At 41.6% G+C, this 17,475-nt stretch overlaps 1 protein-coding gene across 5 annotated transcripts in view; it reads left to right on the forward strand.

Moving 5' to 3' along the window:
* LOC310826723 (proprotein convertase subtilisin/kexin type 5-like) overlaps positions 1-17,475 on the forward strand; it is a 165,458-nt gene that overhangs the window by 90,465 nt on the left and 57,518 nt on the right. For all 5 annotated transcript variants that reach the window (XM_083701929.1, XM_083701932.1, XM_083701931.1 and 2 more), the window contains one exon: positions 13,082-13,294. In XM_083701929.1, coding sequence (XP_083558055.1) covers positions 13,082-13,294 — 213 coding nt within the window. The remainder of the gene's footprint in view (positions 1-13,081; positions 13,295-17,475) is intronic.

The raw sequence follows: 17,475 nt of genomic DNA on the forward strand, positions 1-17,475 counted from the left end.
CCAGGGTCAGTGGCACAGCCCTGCTCCTCAGTAATTCTATGACGACCTTCATGTGCGTAGTACTTGAAAGGGCTTACATGTGGGGCATGAAGGATAGAAGTAAAAACAAGTGGATATAAAATCTCAGATAAAACCGGAAGGGCTGGGGCTCCCTTTCATTGTAGTGTTTCAAAACAATAATGCTAATAATTCATAACAATAACAATAATAATTCATACATTTGCAAACTCAAATGAATGGAGTAACCAAGATTGGAAGTGATTAACTTGTTGAATTTCAACATCATGTTTATATTTTAAAGGCACAGAGATTGCAAGCTCCCTTTGTTGCAGCAATCTGAAATCATTGTATCTTCTGTTCAAAATAGAAGAAAGCAAGTTAAGTTAGTTAAGTTTTTAAATTTTGAGAATCCTGTGTTTTGGGGGGGACCAATCCTATGCTTTTTGAAATCTGCATTTCAGGCAAAGATTCAACAGGTACCATTTTCCTTCATGACTCTACAGCAAATGGAATTGTTACTGTGGAAGTTCATTATTTAAGCCAGTGGTGGGGAACTTTATATATACTGTATTTATAATTTTTTAATGGATTTTACAATTTAACATTCAACACATTTATCATATAAAAGAAATGTGGTGGGAACTTTTGGCCCCCAAGATGTTAGAAGACTCCAACTCCAGTCAACCACAGCCAACATTGCCAGTATACAGGGATGTTAGAATATTTAGTCCAACAACATCTGGAGGTTTCCAGTTCCACATAACTCACCCAGCCAAACATAATCTATAATGCTAAAGTACATATCCCAACACATATTTATTGAGGCCTTTGCTATTCCTGTTGAAACCAAGGGGCTAATGCACAACTAACTCTGCATGGTCTTGGAATGCAAGTCTCTTAAAGATCTTTTCAATTCATTTTCTAGCCAAGTAAGCACTTCTCTTTTTATTCCTTCTAGCTTAAACTGACTAATTCAACTCCCTTTTCACTGTATCTTTGGAAAAACATGCCATATGAATTGGGCTTCATGTTCCTTTAAATTCTGCCAGTTGGATTATAGTACTTGGATTTTAAAAGGAGCCAGGAGCAGTGTTTTCTAAAAATATTATTTTTTATAATTTATTTGTATATTAAAAAATTAAACTCATACAGTAAAGGTAAAGGGTCCCCTAACCATTAGGTCCAGTTGTGACCGACCTGGGGTTGCGCCGCTCATCTCGCTTTATTGGCCAAGGGAGCCGGCGTACACCTTCTGGGTCATGTGGCCAGCATGACTAAGCTGCTTTCGGCGAACCAGAGCAGCGCACGGAAGCCGTTTACCTTCCTGCCAGAGCGGTACCTATTTATCTACTTGCACTTTGACGTGCTTTTGAACTGCTAGGTTGGCAGGAGCAGGGACCGAACAACGGGATCTCACCCTGTCGCGGGGATTCAAACCACCAACCTTCTGATCAGCAAGTCCTAGGCTCTGTGGTTTAACCCACAGCGCCACCCGCGTCAAAAAAACTTGTACAGTATTGATACACTACATGAATACTCAGAAGCAAGCCAAACTGAGTTCAATAGCTTCCAGGTAAATGTGTATAAGTGGGTTTGCGGTTTAGACTGCAATTCTGGGCACATTTACCCCTTACGTAGGACTGCACTATAAATTCAGATTTTAAACTTATCTCCATTTCCATACTCATCAATTGATTAACTGCTTTCCCCCCTCTTAATCTTATTTAAAACAAAGATAAAACAACTACATACAAACAGAGAATCATCTCTGAATATTTCATAGAGCTTTGTCAAAGTGTGTATGCTAAAATCATTACAAATCTTAACAAACACCAAATGATACATAATAACCTCCATCACTTGAATAATAATAATAATAATAATAATAATAAATTTTATTTATATCCCGCCCTCCCCAGCCGAAGCTGGGCTCAGGGCGGCTAACAACAGTCAAAATAGTTCAACATTCTAAAAACATTCATTATAAAATTAATTAAAATCAAATTAATGGCAACCATCAAGCAAAATTCTGTGTAGGTTACCAGAGGAGGGGGTCAGGCTGCGCCCTGACCAAAGGCCTGGTGGAACAGCTCTGTCTTGCAGGCCCTGCAGAAAGATGACAGGTCCCGCAGAGCCCTAGTCTCTTGTGACAGAGCGTTCCACCAGATTGGAGCCGCGGCCGAGAAAGCCCTGGCTCTAGTTGAGGCCAGCCTAACCTCTCTGTGGCCTGGGATCTTTAGGATGTTTTTATTTGCAGACCGTAAATTTCTCTGTGGGGCATACCAGGAGAGGCGGTCCCATAGGTACGAGGGTCCTAGGCCATATAGGGCTTTAAAGGTTAAAACCAGCACCTTGAACCTGATCCTGTACTCCACCGGGAGCCAGTGCAGCTTGTATAGTACTGGATGAATATGATCTCGCAGCAAAGACCCCATAAGGAGTCTCGCCGCGGCATTTTGCACCCGCTGGAGTTTCTGGGTCAGTCTCAAGGGCAGCCCCACGTAGAGCGAGTTACAATAATCCAGTCTGGAGGTGACCGTCGCGTGGATCACAGTGGCTAGGTCAGGGCGAGAGAGATAAGGAGCCAACTGCTTAGCTTGGCGGAGATTAAAAAATGCCGCCTTTGTTATAGCTGTAATCTGCGCCTCCATAGAGAGGGAGGTATCGAAGATTACACCCAAACTCTTAACGGACGACGCTGGCACTAATTGCACCCCCGCAAGAGATGGGAGTTGCCCCCTCAATCCCATATCGCTCCGTCCCAGCCAGAGGACCTCTGTCTTCGAAGGTTTTAACTTCAACCGGCTCCCACGTAACCATCCAGCCACAGCTTCCAGACATCTGGTCAGTGTATCTGGGGCCGAGTCAGGATGGCCGTCCATCAACAGATAGAGCTGGGTGTCATCGGCATACTGATGGCAACCCAGCCCAAAACTCCGGACAAGCTGGGCGAGGGGGCGCATAAAGATGTTAAAAAGCATCGGGGAGAGAATCGCACCCTGAGGCACTCCACACACCAAGGAGTGGCGCGATGACAATTCCCCCCCGAGCGCCACCCTCTGTCCCCGACCAGAGAGAAACGAGCGCAGCCATTGAAGGACTGTGCCCTGGATCCCCACGTTGGCAAAGCGGCAGTCTAGGAGTTCGTGATCGACCATGTTGAAGGCTGCTGACAGGTCTAGAAGAATCAGCAGCCCCGACCCGCCTTGAACTATTGTCCACAACTAAAAAGATATGTATTGTATTTATTTCACAGATGTATATTCCACCTACCTTCCATTATGAAATTCATTGTGTCGTCCATTAGGTCCTTAGGGAGCTCCCTTTCAGGCACTGACTCAGACACAGACCTTCTCAGCTTCAGCCCTTTTACTGCTCTTTCCATTCTGAACTTTAGAAATCTTTCCAGAAATGATGCAATTTGGATGAAGCATTAATGCATGGATATATTAATGCATCCATTGTTTTATTATTCATTCATTGTTACTTCATTACTCATTCTTTATGTATAGCAGATCTGAGAAGGAACCACCACATTTCCTTCCAGATCTTGCACTTGGGCTGGTGCAAGACCTGGTGCTGCCACCTCCACCATTCATGACTAGAAATTTCTTTTTTTTTTTTAAATATTTTTTATTGCTTTTTAGAGATACAGAAATACAGAAAAAAGAATAAAGAGTGGTTATAAGAAAATAGAGTAGAAGAATAACAAATTTCCATATTCTTTTTCCATCCAATCTATAGGACATTCATGACTAGAAATTTCTCACCACTACTATTAGGAGGCAGGAGAGTCCTTGATTCACAGCACATTGCTGTCTAATCCCAGTGTCCTCAATGGGTGTCCAGCAAGACCTTCCCTGGGGCTCTTGAGAGGAGCTGAGCCCACTGAAACAAAAATTGTGTGCCTTGAGGCTTTTTCTGCTGTATAATTCTGGATCTGTGATTTTTACAGGTCAGTCCATGGAGACTGATGTATTCTTTGATTTGATGGTGTTTTGGGAAAGATCCCAAGGGAAATTGTGGATTTTTTTTATAAAAAAAATGCTTTTATGTTCTTCCTTTTCCATGTCCCGTGGCTACCAATTTGTGCCTAATAGCCACAATGTTGTTTTTGTGAGAGTACTCTCTAGTGTGGAATGCCATCACTTCTTCTGTTGTTGCTGCCCATGGCAGCCAGTTTGTGCTGGCACCCACAATGCTTTTATACAAGTCCTGGTCTAAACATTTACACCTTTTTTTTAAAAAAAATCTCCATTGGACATGGCCAGTTATGTACTAACTGACCTATTGCCAGCCGCAGAGCTAAGTCAATGTTTTCTGCAACAGAAGCCTTGCAACAGAATTCTGCTGTTTGTATCATCTGTATGTTTAAACAGGACCCAATAAATTATGATGACAGCTCAAGTCAGTAGATTTTCTGTGCCCAAGGGACATGGTTCTTGTCTTTCAAAGGAGCTCTATTTCCTTTTATTTACATTTTCCTTGCCTTGAGGTTTTCATAAAGAAAAGTAGGAAGTAAACTTTAATTAGCTGTTTGCATTCGCAGAAGCGGTAGCATACCTTATAAAGAGAAAATAGCCAGGAAACTGCAATGCCGGGGAGTTTGAACATGGAAGACTCCATGTTTTTACTCTGTGAGCAAAAAGTACTTTGTTGTCAAAGGTAAAGTTGCAAAGCATCCAGGAAAAAAACGCAGTTCTGGTTGGTTCTGTGAAGAAACATATATTAAAAGCTCCTATGCAACTGTGGCTATAGAATACTACCCAACTTTTTCAGGTCAATAACTGGGCTGCGCGTCTTCCATGCTGCATTCCCGGGCAAGTCACGTTACCCATGCCATGATCTCACTCTGAAAAAGCACTTTTTGTGATATTGCAGCACTCACAATGGCCACCATGAATTTTTTAAAAAAACTCATACATGGCTAGCTTGTTACTTTCCTCCTTCCTTCCTATTTCCTTTGTGTGCCCAAGCGGAGACCCCAACCCCAGGCGACATCCAGGTGGAATAATGGCTCGTGACAATGTGTTATGGGATAAAAATTGGCCACAACTTTATTAAACTTTCAGATGTAGGAAAATACCTTGGCTTAGGCATTGGGCGTTTATCCCTCCCAGTCCCCAGCTGGGGATCTGGGGCACATCAGGGTTAACCAATCTGTCTGGGGATTGGGCTGGCTCTGGAAGACGTATGTTGAAGCAGAGGGGGGTCCCCCCCCCCATTTCACCACAACACAGGGGAGTGCACTGACAACCTTTCAGCATATGGCCAGTCACTCCCCTCAACACAACCCCTTTAACGGGGAACCCTGGGATCGCTGCTGCAGGGGGGGGGGCGTGTGCCACTGCTTCACACACACCCCACACCCTATTTAGGGAAAGTAGACTAAAGGATTCCGCCCAAGGCCTATAACCACCAAAGTTGTGACGTTTTGCTATGGGGAAGGCGAAACCTGCCAATGCAGGGAAATTCCTTCCTGGTCCTTCAATAGCAACCATCGTAAGACCATAGCAGCGCCTGCATACCTGTAAAGAAGAAGTTCACCTGCAATAAAAGGCCCAAACGAAGGGAGGTAGGAGACTGAGAGCTCCCATGTAGGCTCCACCCCCTTTTATGCTTAAAGAGCGGACCCAACCCTTACTTGGCCTGCTCCCCTGGCTACACCTCCCCAGTCACAATTGGTTCTTTGAACTGAGGTTTGGCAGGAACCTCAAGGTTTGCGACTTGGGGAAGCAGTCCAGGAATACTCTGCCAGGAGTCACGTAGGATCGGGTGCTGCGCGCAGGCACACAAAGAGCACTCTCTGTTTGATGTGGAGAGCGGTCCTTTCCTTTTATGCCATCTATTGTTTTTCATTTATCTGTAAAACTGCTCTGGAAGCTCAGGCCTGGGGCCAAATGTGGCCAACCCTCTCAGGATTCTCTGCCAGCTCTGTATCTTCTCCAGGGCCCACCCCACAAAGGCCCTGCTCCACACCCTCCACCAGTCCTTTGCCTGGCCAGAATGTTTCCTTGCACTGGGATAACGTCTCTTGCTTGAGTGCATAGCCATGCAAAGCATTGGTGGGGAACCTGTGGGCCTCTAAATGTCACAGGACTACCTCTCCCATCAGCCTTGACCCTTGGCCTGGCTGGGGCTGACAGGAGCTGAAGCTGCAGTATAGCTCCATCAGTACAGTAGGAGACTCTTTGATCTCAGGGTTGTGGGTTCAAGCCCTGCCTTGGGTGAAAGATTCCTGCGTTGCAGGGGGTTGGACTAGATGACCCTCGGGATCCCTTCCAACTCTACAGTTCTATGATTCTATTAATCCTGTATTGAAGATATAAGTAAGATCCAGAATATACAAAAATAGGTATGATAAAAATTATTACGAGTTAGGGGGGAACACCAGCTTGTCCCTTTATACCCTACTGCTGTGATATTCTAAAGAAAAATAACTTTCTTTAGTTTGCTGAGACTTAAACTTCAAGCTCTGTGATTTTTAGAAAAATCAGGATTTCACTTCTGCATTTTAATGCATCATATTTGTGAAGTACTTCCACACAAAGTGTGCTGATTGTCCATGACTGATGCTCATTGTGAGGACATTCTGATATCATAAAGCCAAATGTAATTACCTATAAAATACCATGAACCAGATGCCTAGTGGGTTGAGCTACAACTATATGACCTAATTTTGGCCACCCAAAGACCAGAACATATCCAGTATAAAAGAGAGCTGATACTTCTCAAAATGTCCAATGTGCAGCGTCTAAGAAAGGTCAGAGTAAACAAACGGAACTCTTTCAGGACCCAAGGCAGTTCACAGCATAAGTTAAACAGATACCATTGAAAACATGCAATAAATATAAATATAAATATTGAAAACCAGTTTGATAAGTAACCCTATTAAAAACAGCATTAAAGAACTTAAAAAAACATTTACATGGATAGCTCAGTTGGTTAGAGTATGGTGCTGATAACACAAAGGTTGCATGTTCGACTCCCATATGGGACAGCTGCAGATTCCTGCACTGAAATGCTTTTGAAGTCCCGGTACTTGTGGGAGTGTTAATTCTTCCCAGCAAACTTGTGAGTAACTATTATCTTAACTGTTTTTGTTGTGCTGCATTGTTAATAGGGCTCTCAGCTATTTATAATGTTCATAGTGGATAAACTTCTGTATGCTTTATGTATTTGTGGAAAATATTCCCCAATATACATGTTTTTTAAAACCATTTGTCAGGGGTTCAGAAAGAGAGACACAGGAGGGGGAGCAAATGGAGAGTGAGGAGGAGGAGTACGAGGGGGGCGCAGGCAGTGACAGTGGCCAGAGTTATTCCACAAGCCTCTCTAGCGAATCGGAGGACTCACAGAAGGGAGCGCCGGTGGCCAGAGCGAGGGGGGTTCCAGGGGGGAAGCCCCAGGAGGAAGGGGCCAGCGGGGAGTCCCTGAGCAGCAGTTGGAAATCAGGACCAGCTTCTCCACCAGAGCGCAGTGGGGAGGGGGAGTCCCAGGAGTCGGGACCAGTGTCCTCACCACCAGAGGGAGGAGAGGAGTCAGGTTTGGCAACACCCACATCAGGAAGCAGGGAAACGGTCAGAAGGAAAGTCACCGGCTGGGCGCGCGCGCCAAGTTCAAATGTACAGGAGCGCGGCACAGCGGGGAGCCCGGGAAGGGAGCCAGGTCCTAAAGCCCGCCGGAGGGAGGGACAAGACTCAGGGGGCTCAGCGTCAGAGGAGTCCAGGAAGGAGGAAACCCCAGAGGGCAGAAGGACCCAGCGAAGGAAAGAACAGCGTAAGAGGTGGAGCCGGGCTAGAATCTTAAACTGGTGTGGGTGGAGCAGTGAGTCAGAGGGGACTTAGCCGGTCTAGCGTCGAGACGTGGGTCTGCGCGCTCAGAGCTTGGAAATGGAAACTAAACTTTAATAAAGACTTTTGTATATAACATCCACTGGGCGTTGGTCCTCTGTGAGCTGGGACCTAGCGGCAGTCCTGACACCATTGCTATGGAAAAAACCTCACAGAGGACTGAGGATCCTTTTGCAAATGCCGATAGTGATGCCTGATATCACAGCGACAGAGCTCTGAATCACATATCTTTGTTTAGGGGTGCCCACCTAGACATGGTGGGAACAGACAGATTTCTTTTCATATGTCTGCATACAAAGAAGGGAGCAGAGTTGAAGGTGCATGTAGAAGGGGGGTACTGAATCTCCCCCTCCCTCACCTTATCTCCTCCTCCTCCCCCCCCCCCCCCGGCATCTGCTGCTCTGGCCTCCTTAATCTGTTGTTTCTTCATTGCACTTATATACCACCTTTCCTGCAAGGGAAATATTGACACAAAATATTATCTGATGGAGCCTAGGCTTCCCTATTTTCCCTACCCTTGGTGGGTGTGAGGCTGTTCCAACGCTTCTCTCAGTCTGTTGGTGTTCCATAAAAGAGCTGATGGTTCTGTGCTCCTTAGCCTGGGCTCACTGACTTCTCTGATTTCACCTACATTTCTCTTCTCCAGTAACAGAGGCAGAGGTATGAAACGGGGAAGCAGAAACTCCCCTCTCACCGACCTTCCCTTCCGCTCTAGGAATTGGCAGCTGTATTGCAGCTGTTAACACTTGTGGAACCTCCAAGGAACCTTCAAGCAGAGAGCAAGGAGAGGCATTTGGCTTGTGGGGTGTGCATCAAGCGGGGCAAGGAGATGGCACTTAGGCTGCACCCACTCTTCAGGTTGCACGCAAATTAGCAATTCTGGTGGGCAATCAGTCCTAACCCTATCACAATTACGCAGGTGGGTGTGTTGATTTTAAATGGGACCATGGTCTGCAGAGTGTGGTCTTCGCTGAAATTATCTCAGAGCTGGAAATCAGTTCAAAGAGTCAAAGTACATCTTACAGTGGACCACTATTAATTCATGGATACTATTTTACCTAGCATTGTTTTAGAAACATTATGTTATTTTGAGATTGCATTTACAGAAACTATAGCCAAAGCCAAAACGTCAGGTTTTTAGAAAATTAAAGCTATTTTTGTGGAATATGTTTTTAAATTATTTAGCTAGCCAAATGATAATGCTGTACAAGCTGCATACTTAGCAGGGCTAGCTAGATCTGCATACTCATGAAATACTGGACAGTTCTAGCATAGCATATCACTCTTAATGTAATGGAGAATGGGAGGACAGGCTCTGAAACCTAAATCAGACACCTTGGCTTTTTGCCTGGGTCGGCACAGTGGCCTCCTTCTTGTTCCCAATACACCATTCTCTTACGTGAGCTGGATGAGAGCCAAAATGTTTGATGGACATTAATGATCAGATGTTGTGCTGCTGAGTCTCTTGTGAGAACTCTGCTTGGTGCCTCCCCTCTCATCATCACTGCCCCCTTTCATCTCTCTCGCTTCACCAACTTTGGCATTGGAGTGTGTGTTCAAAGTGTTGATAGGAACAGAAGGCGCTCTTACAATCACAAAACAACTGTCAATCTTCTGAAGGCGGAGGAAGGATTTTTAATTATTCAGAAATAAGTTGTTTTTTTAATAGAAACAAGAGTCCAAAGCATCAGTCTAAAGGGTAACAATTGTATTTTATGAATTCTAACTGCTCAGTAGGCTGTGGTCCTAAGCACTGGATGTTATGGACATTTTCCAACTAAGTGTACTTAGTCCTGCTTCCAAAGTAAATTGTATGTTGTTGTTTTTAGTGTTGGCATTGGTTGCCTTCCATGAAATAAGATTCCTTTATTTCCCCATGAAACCTATAGGCATGGGATTTGCAAGAATAATATATTGTGCATTTTTCTAAACCCTTTCATTGGGCCGTCTTAAGGATGACCAAAGAATGTCCAGTGAAATATTACAATACTGTGTTTCCCTCTATATTGTTTTCTATACAGAAGTAATAATACTCACCCATCTTATTTTTGTCACTTCACATATTCTGCACAGCTGAATTGTTGTTGTTTCTTTTATCCCCCTTACATTTTCTGTACCTTCTACCGTCTCAAAATCACTGTGTGATATCACAGGAGGCAGCTTTTTAATTACTTCTATTGCCTGCTCATCTTGTCATTGGCATATTATGGAGAGACACAGACAGTGGAGAAAAAGTAAATGAATCAGCCACTCTGTCCATTTCTATACTGCTCTCATGTCCAATTACTCCATGTTCAAGATACAGGTTCAGTGGGTCTGCTCTGTGACTTAAGCAAATTATCACCCTTAAAAAAATCTTTATCACAATCTACGTTGAAGATATTTACCGTATATTTCGCTCTATAACACGCACCCAACCATAACACACACGTAGTTTTTAGAGGAGGAAAATCCGTAGGCATTCCCTCCATAACACGCACAGACATTTCCCCTTACTTTTTAGGAGGAAAAAAAGTGAGTGTTATGGTGCAAAAAATACAGTAATACAACCAAATGTGAATATAAGGTTGTTTTCAAGATCTCAGAGCATCTATCTAGTGACAGAAATGTTCAGAAATACTTCTCTCTTGGGGAGGAAAGCTAGGCTACTACGAATACCAACAGCTTGAACTGTTAGCCAGAGTGAAAATACACAATATGTGGTTATGTTGCTGACTTTATTGTGTTTGGGAAAGTAAAATGTCTTGCATTCCACAGGTTCCGATTTCAGATTCCAGCCAGCAGCAGCTTTTGTTTTCTTATGTTTGCACTGTTAAATACTAATTATAGCTCTTTGGGGAATAGCTTGAAGCTGTTCTGGCTGTTATTCTAAAGTAAAGTAAAATTCTGAGTTACTACATAGCCTGTTATGATACTTCAGCATATTCATGCCAATTTATGCATTTAAAATCCATCCTCTACAACAGTCTAGAATAAAAATGCTCCTTAAAATCCTGGACAATATTTTTGTTTTTTAACTTGGCACCTTTCTCATTTTCTCCTCTATTAAAAGCAAGAAAATAGCAACCTGATTCAGATACATTCATACCATTTCTTTTAAATAAAATTTATGAAGCTTGCAAAAGCTTGTCTTCTGTGACTATAGATACCAGCCAATAAATAGCTGTGGCAACACAATTTACTATGAACCAGAAACCATTAAGCTGACTTTGTGCAGGAATAGAGACTGGGGAGACAAGGAAAAACCTAATGTACATTCTGGGCTCTATACAACATATGAGTGTCTTAAGATCCTCTTTACCCTTCAGTTTCACCAATAGGTTTTTGTTGGTTGTATCCGGGTTCTTAGCATTTGAAAATTGTGGCAGAAACAGGATATAAACTGCATAACTAGCAAAAGTCATTACCAGTATTTCTTGAAGGAACCAAAAAGTGGTACAATCCCCAGCCAATTAGGCCAGAAGAAAAATTATCTCTGAACTCTGCAGAGCTGAATAATACCAAATACAACAAGAAACACTCTATATCCAAGAGATTATATTTTGGGATTTGACATGGCAAGATGTGCTTCCAGATTTGCCTGTAGATAACAGTTCATTCCCTCCAAACTTGCATTCAAGGCCAGTGAGAAATTAGCACCAGTCAATCATGGAAAATGTCTCACTGTGTTAATAGCCTGATGATGGAAGAAAAATGTAGCTTAGAGTTATACGGTGTTGACTTTAAGTATTTGGTTTTCATCACATCACCTAAAATAAAATTAATAAACTCTTGCCTAAATCAGCACCATCACATTTCTCTGACTGACAGGTATGCTGAATGTGAACTGAAGTTAGTTAATGAGTCTTTCTTTACTCCCCCCCCCCTTCCCTTCTTTCTTTAGTCAGTTCAACAGTGACCAAATTGGCTGGGAGAAAGAAAACTAAATCTTAAATGGTAGGAAATATACAGGAAGACAGAATCAGTGACCTGGAGAGATTAGAACAGAAGAAGCTGTGGGCAACAGCAGGCAATTTGGTACTAATAATTTTGTAATCCAAAGAGAGGAAATTAACCACACAGATAGCAAAGACAATAGAATCCAAACCTTTGGTTTTTTTAAACGTTATTTTTCATGTCTTTAATTTTTAAATGATACATTTGTGGAGAGAAATTATAGATGGTAATTAGTATGAGATCAGAATGTAGGAAGTGGTCTTTCTTTAGAAATAGCAAAGATTTTTAATCATTCCTTGAAAGAGATCAGTGAGTTGAAAAACAGATCATAGCAGAGAGTTGTGAATTACAGTAATTCCACATTCACATGGAAGATACAAATGCTCAGATTTGAATGATGAATTGGGAATAGTATGTGTTTTCTATAGTGCTAATTGAATTGCAATGCTTAATTGTGTACTGTACCTCATACACAGAAACCTCAGTCCAGCTAAAGTTAGTTGAAACTAGCTTATTCCATTGGTTTCCATGGGATTTAAATGGAAGAAATTGTATACAGTCAGAGTAAGTAGCCAAAGCAGATCAAAATACTTCCTTCTACTAAACCTTTATTAGGCATTGCAAATATAAGCCATCATAAAACATCCATATATAAAGTTTTAAGATATCAATCAAATCCCTTTCCTACAGTTACTGTATGCAAATGATATGGCCTTATTATCACTGACGACAATAGCTCTGAAATGTCTTCTATTCTCCCTGGTTTCTTATTGTGAAACCAATAAACTCTCAAAAAATTATGAGAAGACAAAAATTCTGGTCTTCTCTAATTCTTGGAAATTTGAGAAATGGAAAATAAGAGGACAAGAAATCCAGCAAGTAAAGATGCACAGATATCTTGGAATTTTATGCTCTCAGAGATAATAAAGGTACACTTCAAATCCTATATGAATGATCAATAGCAATTAAGATGTAAATTAGATTTTAAACCAGAAATATTTGTTCCATTCTGTCTGGGCCAGTTCAGGTGCTTAAAAGTAGGCAGCCTCCCACCATTTGCTCAGCTCTCCTCCAGGCCAGTTATTCTGGGGGAAAGAGAGTGGGCTGCAGTGGTAATCAAGCTATATATTGGTTTCAGGGAATATTCTATCCTGACCCCACGTATGTGGGAGGAACCCATTTAACTCAGTAGGACTTGTTTATGGGGAGAAAGGTATAGGATTGTGCTGTAAGGGATACTTATATGCTTACTAAATTGCATTAACTACCCTTTACCTACTTATTTCAAATAGGGCCGAAACAGCTTGGGTTCCATTTATGTCTGGGCTTCTGGAAATGGTGGAAGGAGTAAGGACCATTGTTCCTGTGATGGCTACACCAATAGCATCTACACGATCTCCATCAGCAGCACAGCTGAAAGTGGGCGAAAACCTTGGTATCTGGAAGAATGTGCATCTACACTTGCCACAACTTACAGCAGCGGAGAATCCTATGACAGGAAAATAGTATGTAATATTTTCAACACTATCAAAGCATGTTTTTAACTCATCTTGTGGGAAAGGAAAGTATATCAACTAAGGCTTTATGCAGATGAATATATTTTTTGAGCTAGAAAATTTTGCTCAGAACACCAGGCACGTTCAAAGGAGTAGAAAATCAGTACTTGTATTTCTCAACCACTTTGTGCAAGGAAAAATTGGTTTGCACAAACAAGCAAAACTAGTTTGCACAAAAGTCAAATAAACAAAACGAAACAAAAACACCTGATCATCATCCTATTGAAGGAAAAAATCCTGTTCAGTTCTTTTACTATTTTTCCACCATCCTTAAAAATTTGTCCCAACATTTTCTCCTTTTCAGTCTCTTGCTACTTACTAATAAGGAGTTAAGATCAGCTGCTTTTCAAAATATTGTCTATCATTTCTTCTAGTAATCTGGGATATTAACCATCTCTCCTGGAAATTTTGCTGTTTTCAAATGATTAATTTAAAGACAAATTCTGAGGTAATTCGTCATTCCAGTAATGTTTCTATTCATATCTACTTTTTTTAATGTATCTGTGTGTGGCTTACTTCCTTTGTGTCATTGATATATAATAATAATAGGAAAACAGATTATTCAGTTCCCCAGTAAATCATATTCCTCTGATGAAATTTCTCATCATCTTGTTGTGGGTCCTTTGGTTCATGGTAAGATATTTTATATCCTCCTCCTCTTGTGCAATACTGGTGTTTTCCAGTTCTTGTTTCTTTGGAAACATGATTTAATTTAGAGCACATTGCTTCCTGAGAATAGGTAAGTTAGTAGGTAAGGCTTTCTGATACATACCATCTGAATCTCTAACACACCATACTTAGTAATTTGTGTTTTAAAATTATTTAATAATAGGACAGCTGAAAGTGTTGGTTGCCTTGCTGAGAGTCCCATGTGGGGTGTAATGCATATTCAGGCTTTCTCATAGCAAGTGCTTCCATAATAGCTATTGTAATATATTGTTGCCCCCCATCCTAATCTCCCAGTGGTGTGAGATTCATGTTTCCTTCAGAATGAGGTACGGGAAAGACTTTGGTGTCTTTGTGATATATGGTTTATTTACACATATGTACGATGGAGGGGTTCAATATGGAAATCCAGCCTGCAGGTTTTGTTTCTATCTTCTTAGCTAACATAACTCAGTTCTCAACTTTAGCCTTTTGTCTTTCTAACTAACAGACAGGGGTGGGGGCTGCCCGTTTATCCTCTGACACAGAACCACTCCCTTTGTTACCTTAACGACCCATATATAGTGGGCCATTACTAGGCTGCCTGGCTATTCCAGTAATTGAATCCATGCTGGATCCAGTAATGAGAAACAGGGCTCAGGTATACAGCCTAGCCACCACAAATTCATAACAGTATCTTCTTTGCTACCCTCAGTCTTGTGTTTTTATTTACAAAATTATTATTGCTACTACATCCTGAGTCCATATCTCAGGATGGAACTGAATGCATTTTGACAGGGTGACGCTTGGGTTAAGACAGTGTCGTGGGGAAAACTTCTCATCAGAAAGACTGAACGTTAGAATTAATGAATTATGTTTAATATGTCTGACTATACAGATATATACATACAGACATTTTGGAACTGGAATGAAAACAACATTAAAACATGGTAGAAATTGCATAATCAGTGTACAAAAGGAAATATTTGTGGGGAGGGGACTTGTGTGTGGAATTATTGGAATATTTCAGTAGAAACGAAGAAATAAATTGAGAACATTCAGCAGTAGTTACACAATTCCTGTCCTAGGAGTTGCCTTAAAATTTTTTTGTCTCTGTGTTTCTTGTATATCCTTCTAACAATCCAGCTCAACATTTCATAAGCTAAATGCTTCCCATACATGAGCCTGATAATATATGTTTTAATATACAATAATACTTACTGTACGTATTAGTGAGGTATATGTATAGATTTCCCACATTCACATTAGAGTTGGTTCACACAAGGATGCTCACTTGATGTGATGATTCCTGCAACAGCAGGTTCTCACATGAGGAGATGAGTCTTTCACAGGCCAAATGCTACAGTTCAGTGCATCTCACATCACCTCAAAAACAAAACTTTTAAACTTCAGCTAGGAGTCTTCAAGTACTGAGTAATACATGCATAAGAAATCAAGTGATGTGCATTTACGCATAAGCTGGTCCAAATTTCAGAGTTTTACACAGTGGTAAGCCTTGCACCTAGGAAACTGGTGGAATTTGTGCTGGCCTGTTCTATGAAACTAAAATTTTAAATTGTGTATTCACTAATAACATAGATTGTAAGGCCTATATACCATAATAGGATGTATCTGGATAGGTAGGATGTATTATAAAATGTAATCAGTGGTTTTCCATTTCCTGTATGGTGGGTGGAATTACAAAAGAGATCGGATTCTCTTTGGGTGGTTCAAGAGGTGATTTGACAAAAAGTTTCTGAATCCTTGGTTTATTCAGCTTGTACCGATCTAGTGTAAAGCTTGTTGCTGTTGTTGGTAATCAACTAAGTACAGTGGTACCTCGGGTTAAGTACTTAATTCGTTCTGGAGGTCCGTTCTTAACCTGAAACTGTTCTTAACCTGAAGCATCACTTTAGCTAATGGGGCCTCCTGCTGCCGCCGCGCCACCAGAGCACGATTTCTGTTCTCACCCTGAAGCAAAGTTCTTAACCTGAAGCACTATTTCTGGGTTAGCGGAGTCTGTAACCTGAAGCGTATGTAACCTGAAGCGTATGTAACCCGAGGTACCACTGTATTGGATATTCAGATTCAGGTAACAAAAAAGAAATTCAGTTTAGCATGTTATTTGCTTTTCTATCATAAAGTGCCACAATAGGAAATAAACGATTCCTTCAAGATTCCATTAGGGTTGTATTTTCACTTTGAGGAACAACCAACTCAAAACCTTTAACAGGTTAATAATGTTACAAACATTACAGGCTCAAGAAAGAAACATGAAATCTATTGTAATAGGTTTAAGATAAAAACAGGGATAATGTGATCAGCAAGGGAACTATGTTTGACCTGAATAATTGACCTTTCCCAATAGCATGCCTTCATAGTAGCTGCATAGAAATGCAGTTTCTCCCTAATATCAGAGCAAGTCACTTGAAGAAAAGTGTTGCAACATAGTCATCTAGATAGGTGAGGTAAGCACAAAACTGCTCATCCTGAAAATTCATAATGAGGCCCTTGAAGAGTGCAACTGAACATCAAATGCTGGGGAGGGGGGCAGCAGAATTAGCTGAGGATCGTACTGCCTGATAGACTACAGCAACTTTCCTCTCCAGAACCCCTTAGAGATTCATACATCCTAAATTGGGTGTAGCATCCCTTGCCTGGCAGCAAGGCTAGTATGGGGTGGCTAGACATATTTGAAGTCATGTATCAATTCTTGATGGCACCCCATCCCAGTCCCGCTCCTTGGGAACAAAGATATGTGAAGGCATAGATTGTGCTTGCTGATAGCCAGTGTTAGCCATGCCTGCAAAGTCCTTTGAAAGGCAGCCGGCCCCAGCTAACAGATGGCCCTGGGGATGAATGGGCTGTCAGCTGTGGAGTGTAAGCCCCACCAGGCCTCCTTTAGAAGGGCAAAATCCCAGTTCTGCTCACAAAGCAGACAAATAATACTATTTAGAGGTTCTAAAATCATTAACCACACAACCATTGTAGTATTGCAGGAATGCTGCAATAAGAATGGCATGTAAGGGTTCTTTGCCCACGTTTATTAGAAAGATTACACTTATTCTGAAATCTATGAAACTATGCTGTTTTGGTCATGTAAATTTATATAGTGCCAGTCGTATGAAATGGTTATTTGAGTTCAGTTGAAGTCATTTTACCTGGCACATTAAAATAATTGCCAAGCTCAAACATGAGATAGCAGTTGGGATAGCATGTGGAGCAGACGGGTTTAATCAGCTGTGGTTAAAAGATGGAGAATTAGTGCAGTCCCTGCCCTGTTGAATGGACTGACATCTTTCACACACTCATCCTCTTTTTATGTCAAATTTATACCCCTGCCAAACTTCACATTTCTACATTGTGATTAATGAGGTTGTTCTTCAGTGGTCCTGGAATCTCAAACCTCATTTTTCTTCTTGAAGGTTGCTTGCTTCTTGGTGGTCCCACTCTTCGTTTTTGAAGATGGATACAAGCTGTCCCTG

The sequence above is a fragment of the Podarcis gaigeae genome (genome assembly GCF_964106915.1).
Source record: "Podarcis gaigeae genome assembly, chromosome: 11".
NCBI classification, from domain to species: Eukaryota; Metazoa; Chordata; class Lepidosauria; order Squamata; family Lacertidae; genus Podarcis; species Podarcis gaigeae.